The 24,370-nt window shown below is 44.8% G+C and overlaps 1 protein-coding gene across 3 annotated transcripts in view; it reads right to left on the bottom strand.

The window, feature by feature from the left end:
* TMEM132B (transmembrane protein 132B) overlaps positions 1-24,370 on the bottom strand; it is a 364,403-nt gene that overhangs the window by 192,800 nt on the left and 147,233 nt on the right. For 2 of the 3 annotated variants that reach the window (XM_014598576.3, XM_059713427.1), the window contains exon 3: positions 17,074-17,214. The exons of the other annotated variant lie outside the window; for it this stretch is intronic. In XM_014598576.3, coding sequence (XP_014454062.2) covers positions 17,074-17,214 — 141 coding nt within the window. The remainder of the gene's footprint in view (positions 1-17,073; positions 17,215-24,370) is intronic. 3 annotated transcript variants of the gene reach the window in all.

Raw genomic sequence — 24,370 nt, 5'->3', positions numbered from 1 at the left:
AGTAGGAATATCATAGCGAGGGCCTCTGTATCCCAGGCCTTTGGGTAAGTTAGCAGAGATAGCAGCGTGAGCTGTGAGCAATCTTTCGAGACAAGGAGTGGATACAATGCCCGGGACTTAGAGCAAGTGAATGGCTGGGGGGAAGCATTGCAGCCCCCTCTCCACACCTTTATGTCCCTGCACGGGGCTGTTCACAGTGTTAAGCGGCATTTCCCGACATGGGGGGCCAGCAGTCCCCATGACCCCCTTCATTCCCCTGATGATTCAGGAAATCAGGCCAACTCCTGTAATGATTAAAGCAAGGGCTTTATTGGGCCTCAGCCGCTTGATGGCAACTGTCCCTGTGCATGCCCCCAGCCTGTAGTAAGCAAGAGCGAACGCAGAACAACATAGCCCTGTTTTATTCAGAAGTAGCTGTCTCCAGTTAGTTCTCACCAAAGTGTAATCGAGGGCAGAAGGACAATGAATTACCATGTGTTACTGCCTATCCTATGGAGCAGCTTGCATGGAGTTAAGTCCCAGTCCCTATTCGTTGCATCCGCATGGACAGATCCCACTGGTCTGGTGAGTAAGACTGTGCCTGTACTGCTCCATGGGAACCCTCCCTATGCCCCAGACACCCCCAAAGTGAGAGCTGAAGCCGAGCAACCTACCCCTGAATGAACCAGGGTTAAACTGCCCCCATTCAAGCTTTCACTTATCACAAGATCGGAGTGGACACACGAACAGCAATTATGGAACCCGTGGAGCTCGGCAAGTCGCTGCCTCCTGCACCTATAGGCAAACCACCAGTGGTAACTGTGCATATGGGTTTGTACTAAGTGCGGTCACCAGAAAAGCTTGGGGAGCTACTAATTTAGAGATTGTCTAAAAGAAAACAAGCATTCCAGCATAAAAGTCTTAGACGGCATGTAAAAGAGGGAATCCAAGCACCAAAGTTGTTTCCTAAGGAGATTTTACATCATAAACCCAAGCTGTACTATTCTTACAAAACTTTGGAGACCCAAAAAACTTTCAGAGCATCTCAGATTTGCTTACCAAAGAGACAAAAAAAGTCGTTCCTGAGGTCAAGCCACTTGTGGTCGAGTTTAAAGTGAGCTTTCTTGCTAAAAGTTTGCAGATTGGTCTTAATGACTGCAATATTTCACAGCAAGCACCGTAACAAGTATCATGGGAAAAGGCACACAGAACAAATTGCGTAGAAAGAATGAACTGAAATGGAAGCTAGCCTTCTCGTCCCTATACGCGAGTTCCCACAGGTTATACGTTCAAATTTTGTATAAAATATACATGGCAGTCTACAGTTTTAAGTATATGGGGGGGGGGGGCCAAGTGCTTGTGCTAGTCACAATTTGTGCTCGACACTCTTCACTCATCACAGGCTCAGGCTGTGACTCTCATTTATAATAAATCCTTATATTAAGTCCCATTGAAGCCAGTAGAGCTATTCCAATGAATAAGACAGATGGGCTGTGTAATTGTCCCCATAATGAACTGCAACCGCAGATCGCACGGTTTGGGTCTCAATGGGAGTGTCTACACATTGCCATACAGCAACATTGCTATGGCGCCATGCTTTACTACTACCTGCCGGATGGACTAAAGCATGGTGCAGTATGGGCGGTTGCTGAGCCACGCACATGGCACATGGTTAGATTTTGCCACTATGTCGCTGTAGTGGCGCACCATACGGGGGGGGGGGGGGGGGGGGGGGGGCGCCACTATATAGCAGCATAGCTCCTGACCGTGTGCAGACCCACGTGATCGCTATGCCACCGGAGCACACTGTAGATGCACCCTAATATCCCAAGTGCACTAACAGAAAGGAATCCGCCTTTCTGCAAATTAGCTGCGTTTTCCTGCACCACTGATCTCAACACTGGCACCAGCTGTGATTAATACCATGCTGGCTCTTCTTGGGAGGACCAAAAATAGACAATTACTTAGCATGCTAGACAATGCATATATACAAAAAAAAAAAAAAGACAGCCTCTACCACAAAGAGTTTACAGATTAGTGCTGGACTGACTGCTAGCATTCATCCAAAAAAAACCCTGCTCCTCAAAACACCACAGAGGTTAACAGATGTGCACACATCCCCATCCACATCCAATCTCTCTTCATCAGAGAGTCTCAGCACTCAAATTGGACTTTTATTTTACACTAGTTACCTCACTGGCTCAAACCTTTTAAGCTATAAACATATTTAAGAGATATTCACAGGGAAAAGAAGTGCAAATATAGCCGAGCAAGGCGAAAACGAATTTATGCAAAGTTAATGCTGAGTTAGTTTACAATGGATTTGGCACCGAGGTATCAAATAAATCAAAGGAATGCACTTAATGTTTGCCTGTCTAGCTACGGCACCCCCTGATAATAAATGCCTAATAAACTTGTTGTTAGCTTTTGTACTTTAATGCACTGATTATTAAGTAAGCAAGTCAACACATCTGTAATGGAAATCTGAACGTGTTCTGGGGCTTCCAATTGGCTGCATTACAACTCAGCTTCATAAATCAATAAGCTGGGCATCATAAGCACCTCTTGCTTTAGTTTCTATAGTAAATTGGGTTAATTCACTCCACTCTCATTACAGTAATGAAAAACCAGTTATGGCATCCATGTCCTTAAATTCCCCACTCCATACAGCTGCCAAACAGCAACAAAATATGAATTCAAAACTTTAGAAAAGTTTCAGTTCACTCGTAAGGTTTTTTGTGTTATTCAAGAGTTTAATTCTAATTTCTACAACACGTCCAGGTGTAACTGCTTGAATGTCTCTGGTTATACCTAATGTGGCTCATTGTCAGGCTTTATATTTTCATCATGGCTCTCTCTGTAATAGGATTTGCTTAGCTAATGCCGAGTACCTTCCTTATCATCATAATTGACACCAGTGGAATTTAATGCAGCTGCTTAAAACCAAGCATGTGCTTAAGTGATTCCATAAATTAGGAAGCTTGTCTGAAGCAAGCCCCAAGGCCCAAACCATAATGGCAAAGCTATGGTTTTTAAACTGTGACTGTATTCATAAGAAGGATATTCCTATAAGGCTCTTTTCTTACCCTTGCACTTTTTCTCCCCTCCTCCCTTTAGTGCATCAGAGGTCTTCCAAAGCCTGGAAATCTGCTGACCCCACATGTTTAGCAAGGTGAAAGGATGGTCATTCAAATGCCAGAGCATGCACAGCCCTCATCTCTGCCAGGTGTATGTAAGGGCTTCCCCTCAAGCCCAAATGCTTTAGGTACCAAAAGTAAAACTCCTTTAATTGAATAAAAGACAAAGCTCAACCCGTTTTTATCCCCTCTCATTCCTAGAGTCAGAGCGCCGCTCCTGAAGGCAGTAATTTCCGTTCCCAGACTTACTGGGACATATTCAATTTCAAGATCTCAATTAAATTTGCAATTGGAATATGCAAACACAAATTCGCACTGGGGGAGTAAAATCTTTGACCTTCTCCAGAACCGTCTCCACCTCCACTAGGTCACGGGGCCTTCTGCAGCGAGGCAGATGTGTCGTGCTCGCTGCAGTAGACTAGTGCAGGCTTAGAGGAGCCTGTTGGCTGCTGAACGGGTCATCGTTCCCTGTTGGCACGCGATATAGAAAGAAAAGCATACAAGCTCCGCTGGGTGAATAAGCATTGAACAGTCATTCGCTCTTCTGTGTGCATTTGAAATCCCCTCCTAACCTCCCTGCTATGTTCTCACAGCCCTAATTATGCAGACTACCGTACCCTGAAATTAAACTTTGCCAACTGTTACACCAATATTAGGATTCACTTGTAGGAATAAATGTACCAAAATGAAGCTAATTAGGCCAAATTAAAAACAGGACTCATTTAGGGATGATTTGATCAATCATTCAAAATAAATGATCTTCAAAATAGCAGTTTTTAGCTTGATCTAAGTAAGGCCTGTGGGGGTCCACACACATCTTTCCTTTTACTTTGGATCAAGCCCCTTGTGCCACACCTGTGAAGAGCCTCTCTCAGGCTAGCAATTTATTTTCATAGAAATCACAGAAAAATAGGGCTGGAATGGCTCTCCGGAGGTCTTCTAGTCCAATCCCCTGCTCAAGACAGGGTCATGCCTGCTTAAACCTTTCTAGCAATGTCCATCTAACGTGCTTTTAAAAGCCAGAGAGGATGGCGAGTCCATGACCTCTCCGAGTTCTCTGTTCCAACACTTAACTTTGGCACATTATTCCTTCCACCAGGAAAGAAACAATGGCTAGAGACAGAAGTTACACATAAATCGGTATAAGTGATTGGAAACCAGTTCAAATCTGTAACACAGCAGAAAGTCAGTGCACATAAACCACTTTCAAAAGGTCTGAAACTGGTTTAAGATAAACTTGGGTAAATGTAGTATCAGACTTAACTGATTTAGGTCAAATCGGTTTATTGAACTTCTGTCCCAGACCCCCTCCAGACTCAATTCAACACACAGTCCCTCAGCATCCCAAGGTGCTTTGCATCTCCCCTGCAAACCCCCCTTGCAGGGTGTGTGGGCTACCTCTGTCCCAAGCTAATGTCTATGAAGCTGTCTGCTCCAGCTGAACAGGGAACCATGCTCTAGTGACCCCCAGCTTCTGGCCTGGGCCGCTGCAGGCAGGTGGAACAAAAAGTGAATGTCTGCTCACTTACTTATTGGTTCAATCTACGTAGCTTAGACTAACCTGCAAAGTTTGAATGAATTCAGCCTCGGGCTTTTTGAGTGTCTATACTTAGCCAAGAGCAGCTCCACCACTATTATTTCCTTAGGCTAATTTACATTAAAGGATCAGTCAGATATGCAGTAGAGGTTAAGTTTTAAAACATCTGGCCTGCCATTTCTCAGTCTCCAACCTGCAGGTGCAACTTTGTACCTGCAGTTATTTGCTAATGACATTAAAACCATTTAGCTACCTGACCACCTGCTGAGTTCGACATCTGGAAAGCCTCAGTCTTGCCCACGATTATTTTTGCTACCTAAACTACCAGCACAGGAAGGGAAGTTAAGATGAAAAGACTTTAAAAATTAGGCTCGAAACCTGAAAGTCAGATCCCTTTTATAAATCAGAACCATTTTAGGGGTTAGGAGAGGGAGGAAAGAAGGGGAAAGAGAACATTCACCCCATAAATATAGATTTCGCTTGGATGTCAAGCAGCTTCTGCTCACATAGGACTTGAACCACCTCCCTCACATAGAAAAGGTAGATCAGGCTCAGAGATGACAACATCAAAATCCACCGTGTAGGTTTGAGACTCCAATTGTGCACGTTACCACTGAGCAAAGCAATCCAGCAAATTTCTAACAAAAATTTAAAATCCAGCAAACTCACTGTGACATGATGCAAGCATTGTTCTTTCCTCCCTACGTAGAGTCTCCTCCCAATAATACCGAGAAGGGAGGAAGACCGAACTGACTACAAATATACCCTCTACAGCATAGCCATTCCCTGGGAGTTTCTCAGGACTCTCTAACCCCTCACACAGGGGAACTCACTTTTCACATAAAGAAAGGCCACATTTATGCTGTACTGGGTTCAAAGATATCTGCAATCTGCAGCCTCATCTATCCTGAAAAGGAGTTTGCCAGTGCATCTATAAAAGCTCCACCAACTCTTCATTTCATACAACCATTGACATGCTTTTGCTGGGAGGGCTTATGCATCCTCCCCAAATGAAAAGAAGCTATATTAACAAAAAGCCTTTTTCACCTGTGTGTCTATACTTGCCTTCTTGCTGTCGTTGCTACGTCAGATAGGGGTGTGATTTTTTTTTTCTTCCTAAAACCCTATAATATCTACACCAACAAAATTTAACCATAGACTATGTTGCAATTTACTTTGCACATCCCAATTCCACTATTTCAGCTGCAGACGATGCTTTCTGAATATGATTAAACCGTGTTAAGCTTTCCGATGGCAAGCTGCACTCTTTTCTAAGTTTAACAAGATAAGCAGTGTATTCACCTCACATGGGTTCCTGGGTGCACTGCTTGAGGGACACACATTTCTTTCCAGCCATGAATGCTTTATTAGTTCATAAGCCACCTTCTTCAGTCATAACATACCAGATCAGCACAGCAAGAATGGAGTAAGAAGTGTCACTAAGTTCTCGGACTGGTGAACCAGGGCCGAAAAGTAATTATCCAGACTACCGACCAGTAATCCCTGTGTCCCATCTCTACTGGAGACTTTATTGAAGCTGCTGTCAGCCTAACTAAATAAGAGCAAGAAACATCAGCCTGAAAAGACTGGCTGACCGGAGAATTCATGTGGTTACCTGGCTATTAGATTCTCAACAGGAGATGGACAGACAATTTCATTGCTCCTAGACTAGTATGGAAAGTGTTCCAGAGCCTCCACAGACCCAGACACCAGCCAATCCCAGAACCAGTTCTCTGAACCATGCAGTCCTTCATATTGCTCATCACTCATCTGTTTTTTCAGGCGTGCTCTACAGTACTATGAGATGTCAAAGATTTTATGTTACTCAAACACAGTTAAGTGCAGGTTTGGGCTCTTTTATATGTGAAGGCAGCAAGATCAGGCCATCTACATGAAGAATAAAGGTTAGTTAATGCCTTTAAAATGCAGGTTTCTTTTGTGAATAATGTCAGTCAGAACAGATAATATTGGAAGATGCTCTTTACAGAAGCATTTTTGTATACAGTGCTCTTCAGTGGAGCAGATGCCATTATTTATAACAGGTTGTAGCCCTCAAGTGTGAGGTCAGCGAGGTAAAATCCACTTTACCAATGGATCAGGAGGCCAATTTCTCAGTAGCTGTCCTAGATTATGTCTGTGCTGTCCCAAGAACTCCAGACCATTGCAAATCTCACTTCTTTCCACTCTTCAGTGCAAGACATTTTTTCTTGACCATGTTTCCTCCAATATAAGTACAAAGAAATGCGTGTGTGTGTGCACATGTGCATGGGGTATGTATGTTTTATGCGTTCACGCACACACACCACTAACTCATAGATTCATAGGTGTTGGGGTCAGAAGGGACCTCAATAGATCATCGAGTCCGACCCCTTGCATAAGCAGGAAAGAGCGCTGGGTTCAGATGACCCCAGCTAGATGCCTATCTAACCTCCTCTTGAAGACCCCCAGGGTAGGGGAGAGCACCACCTCCCTTGGGAGCCCATTCCAGACTTTGGCCACTCGAACTGTGAAGAAGTTCTGTTGGTTCATGTACTAATGCAGTACTGTCCAACACCTGGGCAGCCAAGGCCATATGCTCTGTATGGCCCCTAGGGCTGCAGTCCACAAGGTGTGGGCCACAAACCAAGAGCCACATGCTGCATGGGTGGCCCCTCCACCCTGGGCTCTCCCCTGCTGCCCAGGCAGCCTAGAGTAACCCCCCACCCCTCCTGCTGCACACAGAGCGTAGCAGCCCAACTCCCCCTTTCCTTTCTGCCTGCATGTGCCATGCGTGTGCACCCTCCTGCAGCACAGGAACCCTTGCTCTGCCCCGCCACATGCACAGCACCCACTTCCACTCCTGCCTAGCCCCTTCCCCTGCTGTGCACATAGCACAAGTACCCCAGACCCTCCCCCCCGCACTGCATGGCTTTGCCCCCAGGAGCACAGGCAGCATGTAGAAGTTGGCGGTGGAGGCCGGGGAGCCCAAGGAACCCAAATTCTGTGGCAGGAGCAATAGCAGGAGCAAGGACCAGCAGTGGCCATGCTGGGAGTCCTCAGGCTGTGTGCTAACTCTTTGGGGACCACAGGTGGCCATGGGCCACCAGTAGGACAGACCTGCACTAGTGGAAGGCACTCAGATAGCATGGTGATGAGCACAATATAAGGACTTGGACAAAACAGAACAGAACCACAATAAACTTCCTACCCAATTTGCAAAGAATCAGGGCAGTAGAAGGGACCTCTTAGGGCTTGTCTAGTCCAATGCCGCCCTCCCCAAATGCATGATTTACTATTTTAAACCACCCCATGCAGACTCTTCTTGAAAACCTCCAGCGAAGGATATTCGATAACTCCCCTAGGCAGCTTGCTCCTTTGCTCTACTGTTCTTATACGGAGAAAGTTTGCCCTACGATTTGCTCTAAATCTACTTGGTGGTGGTTTTCAACCCCTCACCTCTTGTCTTGCCCTCTGTAGTGAGGGAGATCGCTTTTTCTCCACCTCGTTTAGGGCTGCCTTTCAAATATTTCTGAACTGCCTGCGTGTCTCCCTTACATCTCCTTTCGTTCAAACTGAACACACCCGTGCCTTCCCCTGTATGGCTTACCTTCCAATGTCTTTCCCATCGTTGTTCCTTCAGCCTCCTCGAGAAAATGCTTTAGACCCCAATGACTTGAGGTCATTCAAATCGGTCAAAAGTTCTCCAATACATCCTTTTTACTCATCACACTCTGCATCCCTTCCCTTCTCTACCGATATTAAAACTTGCTAATCACCTGCGACCACTTTAAATATTATGTGGTGAAGACTGGGCTTCTCCACCTTCATTGCACCTTCTCCACTGAGCAGCACACTCACCTTTTCCCTAGTCTCCTCCATCCATCTGGAAGACATACGGAGCCTCGTCTTCTTGCATTTGGCATCTCTTGCCAGGAGAATGCACCTTTCTTCTAGGTAGCGTGTCCCTGACTCTAGCCCCTTTGCAACTGAGGTCCTGAGAGTACAGGCCCTATATAAAGCCTAAGTCCCTGCCCTGGTCCATGCCTGGCCCACTTTTGTGTGCTATGTCACCTATTTCACAAGACACGTAGAAGCCCCCTGCATCAACACTCCTCTTCAGCTCTCTCAGCCCAACGAAATGTGATCCAAAACTATTTACATTCACAAGGTGTTTGCATTAGTGGCTGTTCTTCTTACCTGAACCCCTCTTCAGAAACTGAATCAAGCTACAAACTCAAGGCCTGCCCCAAGCTGAAAGAGGCAGAACTTCCTTGATCAGGCTCAAAGAGCTTCTCTGCAAGTGTGGCTAGTCAATGCAGCTTTCATGTGCACTGGACCAAATTCAGGGGTCAGTCAATGCAAGCTGGGCTTAAGACTAATTTACTCACCACCGAATTTAGCCCACTGTGTCTTCCCCTCCCCACCTCTCTGGTCCTTTGTTCACAGCCCCTCTCCATTTGGTCTCCATTCTGCTGCACTCTTCATCTCTAGTTCTATAAATGTTATTCCCGCTGCTCCTTTCTCGTGCTCACTCTTCCTTGATGACACGTGAAGCTAACGGCCTCCGGCACACAGCACTAGCACAGGCTTGAAATCAGACAAAAACAAGGTTGTCTGTGTCTAGTTGTTCCTGCTCCTTTGGGTAGGAGCAACATGTGGAATTGATCTTCTGTCAGTCAGCTGCTATGCCAGCTCATGTGCCCAATGTCCCAGGGCTTTGCCAACCCCTTTCACAATAAACTATGTCCCTAGGTACTTCAGTGCACGTCCCAGTGAGTTTAGCAAAGGCATGGCAGCACATCATGGCAGTGTGTTGCTCCTCATTTATATCATACTCACAGTCCCTGTTCTGGTATTACGGTATACAAACACCCTGAGAAAGACCATCCATGCCCTAAAGATCTGCTATCTTTGGGCACCTACACATGGGCTGGACACCTGCTCCAACACGTGCCAAGTAGCACGTGTCAGAGCAGACTCGATTAATTAAGTCTGGTGGAGCGTGCTAATTAGCACGCTCCTGCAGCCTCGGTATCACATGTATTCAGTGTCACCGTGCTTCAAAATGGTGGCGAGGTGCTTTAACTCATCGAACAAGCTGTAGTTAAAGCACCCCCGCCATCATTTTGAAGTGCAGGTCGCTGAATACATGAGACACAGCAGGAGTTTTAATTAGATCAGCTTTAATTAAATTTAATTAAATTAATTAATTAGAGACCCTGTCCCCACCTCGGAGCACGTGTAAAGGCACCATTAGGTTTCAGTTAAGGAAAGCAAAGGCCTACGAAAGTGTAAGAGAACTAAGCGCTTCACCTTTACACATCCATCACTAAGATCCATCATGAACAGCAGTGGATTGTGTACTTGAGCATGTTCTTACATGCGCAAAGGGCTTCCCTATCTCAGGGCCTACATTATTCATCGCATTTGTAACACATGAACACCCATCTCCCTTGCCCCCAGGCCCCATACTGTGAAAGCTTCTTGCTATGGACCCAGAGTTCAAGTCTTGCGCTGCAACTCCACTGAAGCCTGTTCCCCTTCTCCCAACTCATTCGGCTATAAAAAGGTACTTGCCCATTCGGAGTGGGGAAACCAAGGCAAACCAAAGGAGGCAACGTTGGCCATGACACCTCTGCATGTCATTGACTTTAGAAACCATCATAGTTTAACCATGCTGGCCTGATATGCCACCTCGGTACAGGTGGAGCTTTCACCTTTGACCATTATACTAGGGCAGTCAAAAGTAGTAGTTAGTCCAGAAATGTCACGGCTCATGCTACAAAAAATCACTGGCCTTAACTGACCAGAAGAGAAACTGCTGGACCTCAGCACCTCTGAAAACCTGGCCATATGCTTTCCGTCACAACTGCCAGCATCTCGAAGGACCTACAGTGACAGGCCCTAATAAGCAGTAGCATGTTAGCTACCTTGCCTACTTTTCCTTGAGTACACAAACAGAAACGTTGGCCAAGATGAAACAGTACCCACCAAGGTGAGAAGTCTCTCCTTTGTATTCGCTGTCTGTTAGGTTCAAACTGGCTGTGTCACCCTGTGGAACAATTTTAACTGTGCCAAAAATATTTAATTATTGTTTAATTATGGGGCAGGTGACTTAGTCTTAGTATAGTATTCATCCTAACTGATGAATAATATACATGAGAAACAAAGGCAGCTTATACACCAGATATTTAATTGACTTATCCCTTAATTATTCCAAAGCGAGATCAGAAGGCAATCCAGAGTTATCCAGTTAGCTTGGTAGCTAGTGTTTGTACAGTGCAGAGACGAGCATGATTCAGTGAAACTCAAGAACACCGGCCCAGGACTAGCACGGTATAAAAGAAAAGTTGTGCCTTTTCACTGAAGAAATAGTCATTTGGCCAATATATAGAACAGTGTCAGCACCATCCTCAGCCGTATTATTCCAGCATGTCTGTTACCACTGGGTACCGTAGGGGATTGGAAGTATGGGGGCAGGGGGACAAATAATGTACCCAAGAATAAGGTGTTTAGGGACCATCAAGACCCTTTTGCCAATACTAGGTACAGCAAGAACAAAACACTGATCACTGTGGCAGGTATAGTCAGGAAACAAAATAAAAGAAAAACAGCCATATGTTGTTTTTGCTCAACTCGGATCAATTGTACAGATACTGAATGCATCTATAATAAACATATTTACATAGACACAGACACAGAGTATGTATAACATGTACACACAGGAATTGGCAGTTTTAGTGGTACACTCGAGAAGAGAAAATCTTTCAAACTAGCAAAACCTTCCCAGATAGGCTCGTCTATTTATACACAAAGTCTAGCCACTCCTAACCATTTTTTTTTTTTTGGGGGGGGGGAGGGGGAGGGTTGTTTAAAGATTTATTACCCCAAGTGCTATACTGTTCAAAGGCTGGAGGAAGCGGACTCTCAAGAGAATCTTTTTAAAGGAGCCAAATCTCTCTCCATCAGCTTCCTCCCACCAACACCCCCACCCCCACACAGAAAAATAACTCAATTTTAAGCTCTTATCCAAGTTTAAAGACAAATGACTTCAAATAATATGAACTCGGCCTAGCTGTATCAAATAAAACGAAAACTTCCAAGTGACAAAATAAATATTTCATGATGAAAATTGAAAGATCTCTCTGTAGATTTCACCCTGGCTATTTCTCCAGTTTGGCTCTGTTCACTGTAAGCATGAGATGTATATATATCTAGCTCTCTCTCTATATATATATATAAAAGCAGATAACCTGATAGATGAAAGCAACATTATAGATCTGGAGATGAAATGATCCCTTAAGTGAAAAGAACTTGTTTGGGCTCAGTAATGCTATAACTCAGCACTGTGGAGATGGATTGATTCTACTAGATTTGCTAGTTAGCATAAATATACCCATTCTGATTAAAGTACTAGTGTGCCAGAGACTTGCAGCAAGATCCCACAGTCCATACTTGGGCAACTCTCCCGTATAATTTAATGATAGCTTTCCAAAGGAAAAGAAATTGGTCCACTCAATAATATAAAAACCAGAGGTGTGATGTGCTGGTCTCAGTTTCATATCTGTGATATCCAAACACACCTGGAGCAAACCCCATACACATCTACTCATCCCCTCATCTTCCCAAGACAGAAAAACTGAGCACCAGGAAAGGAGACCCTTCACTCCACTCGATTTGAGACCCTTCCGGAGGAGATATTCATGTCCTAGGTCCTGCAAAGAATCTGGCCCTGCAAGATGCTGAGCATCTCTGGCAAACTACGGGGTGCTCTCAATTCCTAGTAACTTGGATAGTGCCAAGTGCCTGGCAGAATTTAGCCCCTTGCTTAAACCTAGGTGTTTCCCCTGAGGTTATTCACCAAGCTTTTCCCAATGCTTTGACCTTTACCAAAAATGCACAGCTCCTACTAAGACATGACAGTGCATGCTGGTTTAATTACCTATGCCTTTATGTTTGTATTTGAGTGCGTGTGTGCACCTGTGTCCATATGTGCATGTACCTATGTGCATGTGTGTGTGTGTGTGTATATAATATAATATACATATATGCATGCATGCATGTTCGTGTACATTTGCATGGACATGTGTGCTTATATGTTCATATATGTGCATGGACATATGTGCATATGTGTTCATATATGTGCATGGATGTGTGTGCACATATTCACCAGAAGGCCAAAACTCACCTGGGAAAAACACAGCCTTCTCAGACCCTGGTACCAGATCATGGAACAAAACTAACTCCTAATTAAAGGCCAGTCTAACTAATTAAAGACCATCACAAATCTCACCACTTCTCCTCCAAATGGAGCCTGTGTTTTTTTAACCTTGTTTTCTCTATCACACACAGAGAACCACGGATGTATCTAAGAAACCATCCTACCAAAACAAAGTACATGGAAAAATGAGCATGGAAAACTGCCGTCAGGGGGAAGATAAGGGAAAACAAACCATGTCTGACAAATATTAGTCACTTTGTTTAATGCACTACTGAGTAAAGCTCTCAGGGCCACATAAGACGCATGAACATTCATTTTGTGTGCACACACACGTATGTATGTGCGTGCACGTGTGCATGTGCGTAAATAAATGTCGCCTTTCATACTCTTTGTTAAGCTACATTATCAAAAAGAGGTTTTAAATACAAGCTTACAAGATGTGTCAGAATTACTAAAGAGGCGAATTTATGAATGTATTCCTAACAAAACGCACTCTGGGAAGCTTTAATCTATGAATTGAGACAACCTTGGACGAAATGGATTTTTAATAGAATATAATGTAAACCGCCTGAGACATGGTGATAAGGATTTTTTTTTTTAAAGTGTTGTAGAGAAAAGGCATGATGCACTTTGCATAAAAGAAGGAAAGGTCTTAAATTAAAATATTTTAATGAACACTCAATTTGCGTGAGGGATGGTGAGAAAGGGAGATGAAAACCTCATGATAAAGGATAATGCTGCACAGAGGAGGAGGAGAAAGATTAGAAAAATAAGTAAATTTGAAAGGGTTCTGAAAGATAACGCCGGCTGAAAGGAATGAAAACTGGATTATGAATGTGCTGCAATCTAAAGCCCCTGTTCTCCTTGCAGTCGATGTCTAACTCCAGGGTCCTTTGTGACTCTTATCAGAGCCATGCATTGGGGAAAGTAAAAGCAGCTGAAGTGTAAGCTGTGGAAACAGGCCGCCGAGTTAAGGGTACCCAAAAACAGTCATAGAAAAGTGAAGAGCGCCTGATCCTGCAAACTCTCACTTGCATGAGTAGCTCTCGGTTATCCGAGTAATTCCATTGAAGTCAGCATAAGTTCTGGCATGAATGAAACATGCAGCATCATCGTCCCCTTTAATTGAAAAGGAATCAGTGCAAACATCATTAGACAGAAGAGTTTCCTCCTCGCAGATGAGACCGTGCTTCCACTGATGCCAGTGCTCTCAGCTCTCTGGGCTGCTCCATCTTACCACGAGTGTCACAGCTAGGAAAAGCAGCAGCGTAAAATTCAAAGCACCGACTTTCAAGAGAGCAGGCTGGTTCCCGCAAGAAAGCAACTATTCTTCTAATATTTGCAGTTTCTCCTTGTTTCACAACTGATGAGATGGGTCTTGCAACTCTTAACTGCTGCAGAAACTCCAATTAACTTGAACAAAGTTACTTGGGTTCCTTAAGTGGAGCAGGACCATGGTTTAAATAAAGTCACAGAATCCTCCTATAACCTACCAGTCCTACAAAGAGACAGCGTGTCACCACAGCCCAGCAAAAAAAACAAACCCCAAAACACCAATTAAAACAAAGATCAAAGTTAAATATTTATTCTAAATGCTACAATATTTGCAAATCTGGAACTGATCTTTCAGCAGTTTCTATTTGCATACTTTAATTACTCCAAAAATATTAAAACCAATCTCACAAATGAAAGGGTCAAAGTATTAATTAACTTGAGATTCTTTTGCCTTCTTTGTTCAACACAAAGCACCAAAAAAAAAAAATCGGTGTTAATAAAAACTAAGTTACTGTGACAGGTGTAATTTCATGGATTAGTGAAACATGCGGAAGGCAAAAAACATTCAGTGCTCTCCCTAATTTTTGCCTAACTTAAAAAAAAAAAAAGCAACTTCAGTTCAATTAAACAGGTTCCTGACTAGCAGAGATTTATATTAAGCTTTCTGTTAACCTCCAAATTTGTCTTAATTGATGGCTTTCAATGTGAGTTTAAATGGAACATAGGTCACAGCTATTGTAATGGAAAACCTGAACCTTAACGTTTATTTGAGATCAGATATCGAGTAACCCTCTAGACTGCAAATCTCAGTTAACGCCGAGAAAAGCTGCGTGAGCACATGCATCGAGAATTCGCACCGCGACTGTCGGCACGCGGCCATGAGAAGTGTAGCGTGGCAGTCGTGGTCCCCCCGTCCAGTATTCTGCACTGACACAGAACTTGTCTGTAGCTAAAGGAACATGCTGGGTTTCTTTAACAGCTTTGGAGTAAAAAGGAGTATTATTGAAAAAGACGTGACTCGGAAATGAAGCGTACAGCGCCTGGATCTAAAGTGGAGTTCTCGGTGAAAAAGAATGATACCTTCTTATAAAGCATCGGCAGAAGCAAACTCAAAAGAAAAACTCATCACGATACTCATGCCACAGCTCCGGAGCAACAGGTGGCTCTTTGACTTCTCACTGGCAGCTCTTTTCAGAAAAAGTCAAATGTTGGTGGGGTTTGGGGCTTTGTTTTGGGGGGGTTATTTTACCTGCAGTTGTGAATACTTTCCTGCGGTTGTGGATAATGCAACAAATGCAACAGTATACAGGTAACCCTTGCCATTCGCAGGGGATACGTTCTTGTATCCACGAATAAGGCACTGCGTTCGTGAATGCCGTCTGTGTTCATGAACTCAGTGCCCCCAGCGGCAGTAGCAGGACTCCAGTGGCAGCAAGCTCCCGAGGAGCTCCTTTAATTGTATTTAAGATGTGGGTTCGGCATTCGTGAATATTTGAAACCGCGAATGCCACGCCTGTGAATAACGAGGGTATCCTGTACCACGGGTTTTTCTTGCTTCTGAACTGGCGTGTGCATCAATTCCCCAACACTTCTATGTGCCGCTGTGGTTCTTTGGTTAACGCTGGTCATGTCTACACGAGACGCTGACTGTGCAGTAGCGTCACAGAGCATGAAGCATGGCACAACGCTACTGCGTGGTAGTCACGAGCTACTGCTCAGTCAAGTGTCACCCGGGCAGGGCAGGGCACCCTGGGGATGAAAAAGTCCAATGGTCACAAACTCCTGGAAGACTGTTTGAGGCTGGATATAAGGAAAAACTTCTTTACTGTCTGAGTCCCTAGGGCCTGGAATAAATTCAGTAACTCAGTAACTACTGTGCAGTCAGTGTCTCGTGTAGACGTGGCCACTGACAGGTTAATACATGGCTTCTGAGCCAATCAGGACTGAATCCCACATAGGACCCCAGATAAATAGGTTAAAAATGTAGGTTTTGCCTTCCTTTTTTTAACTAGAGATGGGGAAAGAAAGGGATGAAAAGAGAGGAGAGGAATTTAAGATAAATGGAGTTATAAGAACTTTTTTGTACCTGAAATTATGCACTAGAAAACTCAGGTTTTTATTTTTCCAAATACATGAGAAACAAAATGTAAAGCTGGCTGAAAACGAAATCTGAAATCCAAATATTTGACAGTCTTTTCCCTTGGTCTAAACAGGTATAGACATCTGTTTTAAAAGGGTCTTATGGGAAGGATGATGCAGGAGAAAGATTCCTAATCTTAAAAATTGACACAAGTCTTACATCTCACTAAGTATAATACAATTACAGACTAAAAGTAACTGCAGTGTATGCTAAGTGTTCAATAACTGCAAGATAATAGAGAGCAAGCGCTCATATTGGAAAACAAATTACTCTGACTAACAATTTAAATTTCTTATTACTTTTGATATAGTTTGCTAATGCACTGCTATAATAAATATATGCGGTATTCATAAGAAGTCTCAGACACCCACAGGTGTTTTGCAGGGGTAATAAATAATATTTAATAGCTATTACTTTATAGCTTTTCAAATTAAAAAAAAAAAGAGGACACCATTGTCCTATATTGCCCTAAATTATTCCTAGTGCTTCTTCATTTTGATCTTCTTACTGTTGGCTCTTTTGCAGCAGCCACTTCCCCAGCCCCTGGAGGTACCTGACAGACAAATCTGAGTGCAGAACTCTTTGCTGTATCAAATGTAATTAGATCATTTACTGATGACGCAGAGAAATAAAATAAAATAAAGCTCTCATAAGATAACAGAGTTATGATGCAGCTTTCTAAGGAAGCTAAGGAGGATAACATATGGCTACATATTAAAAAGTAGCACCATTTATAAAAGGAGCTATTATATTTCTTCCTCACATTGCATCCAGGATGATATGTAACATAGTTTGGATGTCTTACCTGCTCTCTGCATTTGGATCATGATGTGCACAGATAACAGTGGCCGTGGTCCCTTCATTATCTATTTCTTCTTGTATCCCCCACTGGTCTGCATCACTGACTCTGATAGCCATTATTTTCACACCTGGTGCTGCCTTAATTCTGTTGGGAGACAAGAGAGTTTGGTTTACTTACAAAACACTGAGAAATAAATGCAGAGAGGTAAGCAGGGGAAATAAAATAGGGAAGCTGCCTCCTTGCATCAATAAAAGACCGATATATGGGAACTGTAAGTTACTCTGCCTTAAAAAAAAATAGAACTGGTGCAATTATTTTACAAGAGATGAAGCATGAGTTTCATTATGTGCAAAGCCAGTTAATTTTCAGCTTGAACAATGTGGAGCAAATAAGAGCACTTTCTGCTTCAGTGGCACCAGTTTGATATAAATGAAACAGATGTGACTAAGCATAAGTTGATTTAATTTGCTGTGTCTGTGTTGCACTTTAAAATTGAGAACCACAGTAACGTGGTATAAATAGACCCTCATGTTTGTCAACCTTTGGAGTAAGGTGCTTCTAAACAAAAGGGAAACCTTCAGGGAGGAACATGCTCCAATGGTCAAAGCTCACAGTACAGAGAAGGGATGTGGGGGAGGAACATGTAGCTATCTGGTCATAGACACTGCGCTGAGGAATGAAACCATTAGTTTGCTACCTAGTCTTACAGGATTGAAAACATGTATGCATACACATTACGGGTGTGCGAAACAGGCCGTTTTCAATCTGGATTTGGCCCGAATCAGGGATAGTGATTCAATTCATTGATTCGAATCACTGTCCCCGATTCGATTCAGCCGAATCCGAATCTGAAGATTCGATGCAGTTTCGAAGAATCAGCGATTCGGCCACAGACACAGCTTGAAATGGTTTTTCTGCATGCCTCGAGGTACCAAACGCAGCTCGTGAGTGCTGTGATGCTGGGGCACACGGAGCATCCCACGGGAGCACAGGGGGCCCCACCACATGCTTAGTGACGAACCTGGAAGTACTTCCAGTCCACTTCTGGTTCCAATGCTGAGCATGCAGAGGGCCCTCACCGTGCCACCCTGGCTTGACAATCGGCCACGGAGGGACCCCAGGTGCCCCCCCCAGGCCCAGGAGGCACCAGTTGCCGAACTGGGGGAGCATAGGGAGCCCCCCTGCACACTCCCCAGAGGACCCGGAAGCAGACTGGAAGTGTTTCTGGTCCACTTCCGAGTCTGCAGACGAGTGCACTGGGGAGACCCCCACGTTCCTGTAGGACACTCCATGCGCCCCAGCACTGCAGCACTCACGAGCCGCCTGGTACCTCAAGGTATGCAGAAAAACATTTAAACCTGTGTCTATGTCCGAATCATTGAATCTTTCCTAATCTCTCTGAATCCATTTGGAGGGTTCCAATTCAATTTGGAGAGATTAAAGGGTCTCCTGATTTGATTCAGATTTGGGGATTCAGCCACTGAATCGAACCGAATCCCCTCCGAATCGAATCACGGATTGAAGCTTCGCGCACCCTAATACACACAGTCACACAGACCTGGCTATGACAACAAAGGCTGAATTTTATCAGCTACAGACTGGACTATAGATTCATCGTACTCCACACATACCAAGATGGGGGGCGGGGGGGCCAGGAATATAGGGGGTGTCTATCTGTCTATCTCCTTGACCCATATAGAGTATGATAAATTTATAGTTCAGACTGTATTTGATAATTTTTTTAGCCTTTTCTATCAGAGGCAAGAAAGGACCCTACGTAGCAGTGGAGTTCCATGCTGGAAAGAGGTTTGCCAAAGAACTGAGAATAAACCTTGCTGTTGGAGCAGGGACTGAATTTCTACTGCTCACGTCCTGCAAAACAATCCTGGGATTTCCAGAGGAGTGCTGCAAATATGCTAGGAGTACAATTAGGCTGAAAGCTCTACTACAGAGCTGCGTGCGCCACTGCTGAGACTTAATTAATTAAAGCTAATGCCAAGAGGGACCTCTTAGTCTTATAGCAGAAGGAAATAGCTGCGCTGAGACTTGAAATGTTACTTAACAGTGAATTGTGATGGATTTGCCCCTGATGCCTGGCGGTGCTAGCAGTACACTGAAAGCTATTTAAGATTCTCCTTTAAGGTCTAGCAGAGTTCACGATTTGGATCAAAGGGTATTCAAGAGTCAGTGGCAGTGGTTTCCTTTTAGACAGCATTAACTCATTCTGCTTTTAAGACGCTCTTACCTTGCCCCTGCAACCTCTGACATGACTATTTGCTTCTCAAGCTTGGCCACTGACACTTAGGCTAGGGACAGAATTTTCACATAAACCGGTTTAAGTCATCAGAAACTATTTTAACAGAACAGAAGTACAGTGAATATAAACCAGTTTCAAAATGGCTAAAACTAGTTTAAGATAAACCTGGTTGAACGTAGTATCAGACTTAACCGACGTGGGTCAAACCGGTTTATGAAACTTCTGGCCCAGACCCCTTCCTGGTTCAAGTTAAATCACAGTACCACTGGCATCCCAGCATGCCTTCAAGCCCTGGGCTGGGCTGTGCTGTCTGCTCCAGAGAGCAGGGCTGGCCCTGCCCCTCTGCTCCCTAGCTGGAGCAGTGAGGGTTGGCTGACAAGGGGATGGGGGAAGAAAGCCCAGCTGGGGATGCAGCCCAGTCTACGGGACAGGACAGGTTGTCCCACCCAGGTAAACCCCAGCTAGGGTCTGGGGCCAGGGAGGGGGGTTAAACACCCCTTCCCCCGCTCAAATTTACTGCTGGCTGCGACTGTGGACTACAAATCCCAAAGGCACCTGGAAGCAGGAAGAGGACGTGATGAGCAACCCTGCAGAGTCCTGCTGCTGTAATTCTGGACTGCAAATCCCAGACACCTTGGAGGCAGCAGGAAGAGGAAGTGGACACACAGTCAGAGAGTCATCCTCTAACGCACACACCTCCCCACCCCCGCCGGCTTCTGGCCTGCACCACTGCAGGCATGTGGCTGCATTTCCTGGATCAAAGGTAAATGTCTGTTCACTTCTGTTTCAATTTAATCTGTGCAGTTTAGACTTACCTGCAAAGACTAAATTGATTCAGCCTTGGGCTTTTTGGCTGTCTGTACTTAGCCTCAGAGATCCAAACAGCTTCTCATGGAGCCAAGATCCCTCTCTCTAATCCTTTGTGTATTTTTCTGTATTTCAGAGGAATCCTAGTTTATTTTGCATTAATTATGCAGAACCAGTTCCTTCCCTTAGGACTACATCAATGTACCACTATAGACTTCAATTCAATGGTGTTCCTGCCTACTCTTTTACACCTGGAAAAAGAATGAGTGAAACCGAGCCAATAACAGATTTTTGCTTCCTCCATGGACAAACCAAAATATAATTGTTTTAAATTGCCTGAAATACTCTATTACCTGACAACTTAACTTGTTACTCCCTTTCTTTTTTTTAAAGTTAGGACTATTTCTGAATGAAATTCACAGTTGAAAACAAGAAGTTGAAGGGTTTCATGGGTTCATTAGAGGCAGGTCCTGTCAGACCAACCTGGTAGCCTTCTATGACCAGGTCACAAAATCCTTCGACGCAGGTGTCGCAGTGGACGTAGTCTTTCTGGACTTTAGGAAGGCCTTCGACACTGTCTCTCACCCCATTCTTGTTAAAAAATTAGGCAACTGTGGCATTGATGCCTACACAGTCAGATGGGTTGCAATTTGGCTGGAGGACCGCACCCAGAGAGTGGTGGTCATTTTTGACCTGGAGGGCCGCACCCAGAGTGGACGGGTCATTTTCAACCTGGAGGGATGTGGGCAGTGGGGTCCCCCGGGCTTGGTCCTCGGGCCCGCACTGTTCAACATCTTCTTCAGTGACTTGGACGAGGGGGTGAAAAGCACCTTGTTCAAATTCACAGATGACACTAAGATGTGGGGAGAAGTGGGCACACTAGAAGGGAGGGACAGGCTGCAATTGGATCTGGACAGGTTACAGGTGTGGGTGGAAGAGAATAAGATGGGATTCAGTACTGACAAGTGCAAGATACTGCACCTGGGGAGAAAGAACCAGCAGCACACCTACAGGCTAGGGAACTCCCTTCTCATCAGCACAGAGGCACAAAAGGTTCTTGGAGTCATTATAGACTCCAAGATGAACATGGGCCGCCAATGTGGGGACAAAGTCAGGAAAGCTAACAGCACCTTGTCATGCATCCATAGATGCATCACGAGCAGGTCCAAGGAGGCGATCCTCCCCCTCTATGCGGCACTGGACAGGCCACAGTTGGAGTACTGCGTCCAGTTCTGGGTGCCGCAGTTCAGGAGGGACGTGGACAACATGGAGAGGGTCCAGAGGAGGGCCACTCACATGATCAGGGGACAGCAGGGCAGGCCCTATGAGGAAAGGCTACAAGACCTGAACCTGTTCAGCCTTCACAAAAGAAGGCTGAGAGGGGATCTGGTGGCCGTCTATAAACTTGCCAAGGGGGACCAGCAGGCAATGGGAGAGTCCCTGTTCCCCCGAGCACCACTGGGAGTAACGAGGAATAACAGCCATAAGTTGACCGTAGGAGAGTAGATTCAGGCTAGATATCAGGAGGCACTACTTCACTGTCAGGGCGACTAGAATCTGGAACCAACTTCCAAGAGAAGTGGTGCTCGCTCCTACCCTGGGGGTCTTCAAAAGGAGACTAGACAGACACCTTGCCAGGATCATTTAACCCCACCATTCTTTCCTGCCCGTGGCAGGGGGTCAGACTTGATGATCTGGTCAGGTCCCTTCTGACCCTACCAAGTAGGCTTACCCTTAACTGCTGGTGCCTACTCCTTTGAGTCAGGAGACTGTGCCACTTACTTCTTTTGTATCTAAACAGAGCTATGAGACTATTTTTGATCATCTGGGCCACAGACGAGGCTCGCTGATGACTCTGTCTTGTTGGCTCACCATTTGTGTCTCCCTGAGGGCACTGTCCCTTAACAGGAGGCCTTCTGGTTTTTGGCAGTGCTGCTTTGTTGACTGCGACCGCAGATTTCACTTGCTGTCTTAGAGGGTTAGCATCAGGTAAACATCCACTACTGTCTGTTTTCTATGGTTGCAAATGTCTCAGAATGCTGCATTTTAGGAAACTCCCCAGTATAATCCCCTATAGTGCATCTGCTCTGATGGGCTGAGTCAAAATGTCATTCTGCATTTTTGGATGTCAGGGGAGCCAGGAAGGTTGGGAGAGGAAGGAAATTGAATTAGGTTTCTGACTTGGAAAAGCAAGACATTCAAATCACACTGGGCTATAAATGAATGTTCTGATCTTGTTTTTCCATCAGACAGTGACTCATTGCTTCAATTCTACCCCAAGCTCTACAGATAAAGAAAACCTATCTGGGGGCTCTGAATATAAAGAATGGGCTAGTCTTCTGAAAGTTGACACTACCACAAGACGGGATGGTCTAATGGTTTCAATGCTAGTCTAGACTTGGCAGATCTAATCCCTCTTCCCTCTTCCATTGCAGGCTTCTTGCATGACCTTGGGCAAGGGGCTTAAAGGCAGATCCAATGGGAGTTTAGACACACAAATGCTTTTCAGGATCTGGCTCTTGGTCTTCTCGGTGTCCCTCAGTTTGCCATCTGTAAACCTGTCTCGCAGGGGTGTTGCAAGGTTAAACGCTAGAGCTAGGGACAGAAGTTACACACAAATCAGTTTAAATGAGCAGAAACTGGTTTAAACCTGTAACACAAGTTCGGTGCATATAAACCAGTTTCAAAATGGCTGAAACTGGTTTAAGATACACCTGCTTGAATGTCATATCAGACTTAACTGATCTAGGTCAAACTGGTTTATGAAACTTCTGTTCCAGACTCCTTCCTGGTTCATGTTAAATCAAAGTCTCCCAGCATCCCAGCATGCTTTCCAGGCCTGGGCTGGGCTGTCTGCTCCAGAGAGCAGGACTGGCCCCGCCCTTCTGCTCCCTAGCTGGAGCAGTGAGGGCTGGCTTACTGGCCGCCCCAGGCAAACCCTGGCTGGGGTCTGGGAGCAGGGAAGGGGTGTTAAACTCCCCTTCCCCAGAGTACAGAGCTGTCCTGCCCTGTTAAAAACTTACACCTGGCTGCGACTGTGGACTACAAATCCCAAAGGCACATGGAAGCAGGAAGTAATGACCAACCCTGCAGAGTCCTGCTGCTGTGATTGTGGACTTCAAATCCCACAGACCTCAGAGGCAGGAGGAAGAGGAAGTGAACACATAGCCCATGCTAGCTCCATGCCAGACAGCCATGCTCTAGTGCCCCCTGGCTTCTGGCCTGAGCCGCTGCAGGCATGTGGCTGCATTTCCTGAATCAAAAGTGAATGTCTGTCCAATTGTTTCTCAGTTTAATCTCTGCAGCTTAGACTAACCTGCAATGACTGAGTCAATTCAGACTTGGGGTTTTTGGCAGTCTCTACTTAGCTCTGAGCTGGCTACAAAATGGGTCTCCGGCTCCATTTGTGACACTGACCCTTACTAAGAAGTGAAAGGTCTGAAACAGTTTGTTCTGAACAACACAGAAACGAACTTATTGAAACAGCTGCACTTACACTGGACTCATTCAAAATAATTCCATTGAAAATTTAGGTTAAATTCACTCTCATAAAATTCCCTCAATTTTGATAAGATACAATTTACTAATGGAAACGCTTTTCTGATGAAACCTCTCTGACCTGTTTCAAAACCCCCAAAGAGGGCCCTTAGAAAAAATAGTCTATAATGTGCCTCCATCAAAATACACTCTACATGTGGCATATTCAACATTCACTATCTCCATCCTTTTCTTCACTGAATTTACTACTCACAAAAGGCACCAGAGCTCAAACTGGAGACTGCTCCAAGTGAATTGCAGCATTTACCCCGAGTGACTGATCATGGGAGTTAGCGCATAAAAATCAGGCTACATATAGCCTGGGAGAGCGAGTTAAAAGCAGCTGATGTTCCTGACTCCTTATGCCCATGACCCTTAAACCAACAATTCAGAAGCGAATAGGAACATTTCTGAAAACTTGTTTTGATTAGAGCTCACCTGTACCTCTTACTCTTCCTGACAAGAATTAGAAGAGAGCAATGGAAACAATGGCAGAGGCCAGACAGATAAAAGAGCGAGAGCTGTACAGCACACATTACAGGCTGCTGGTACATTCAGGCATTTAAAAGGGGCCTTTCCTGATATGTGTGAGCCCATAAGAGGACAAAGTTAATGTCATGGATGTTCAGATCGTTAGAAAACAGTACAGCACCTTCACGGAAGTGCCAGGGAGATGGGACCTGATGGAGACCTAGGCCA

This window comes from Alligator mississippiensis, chromosome 10 (assembly GCF_030867095.1).
Source record: "Alligator mississippiensis isolate rAllMis1 chromosome 10, rAllMis1, whole genome shotgun sequence".
Classification (NCBI taxonomy): Eukaryota; Metazoa; Chordata; order Crocodylia; family Alligatoridae; genus Alligator; species Alligator mississippiensis.
The sequence above is the reverse complement of the archived record's forward strand: the minus strand, read 5'-3'. Positions and strand labels throughout refer to the sequence as shown.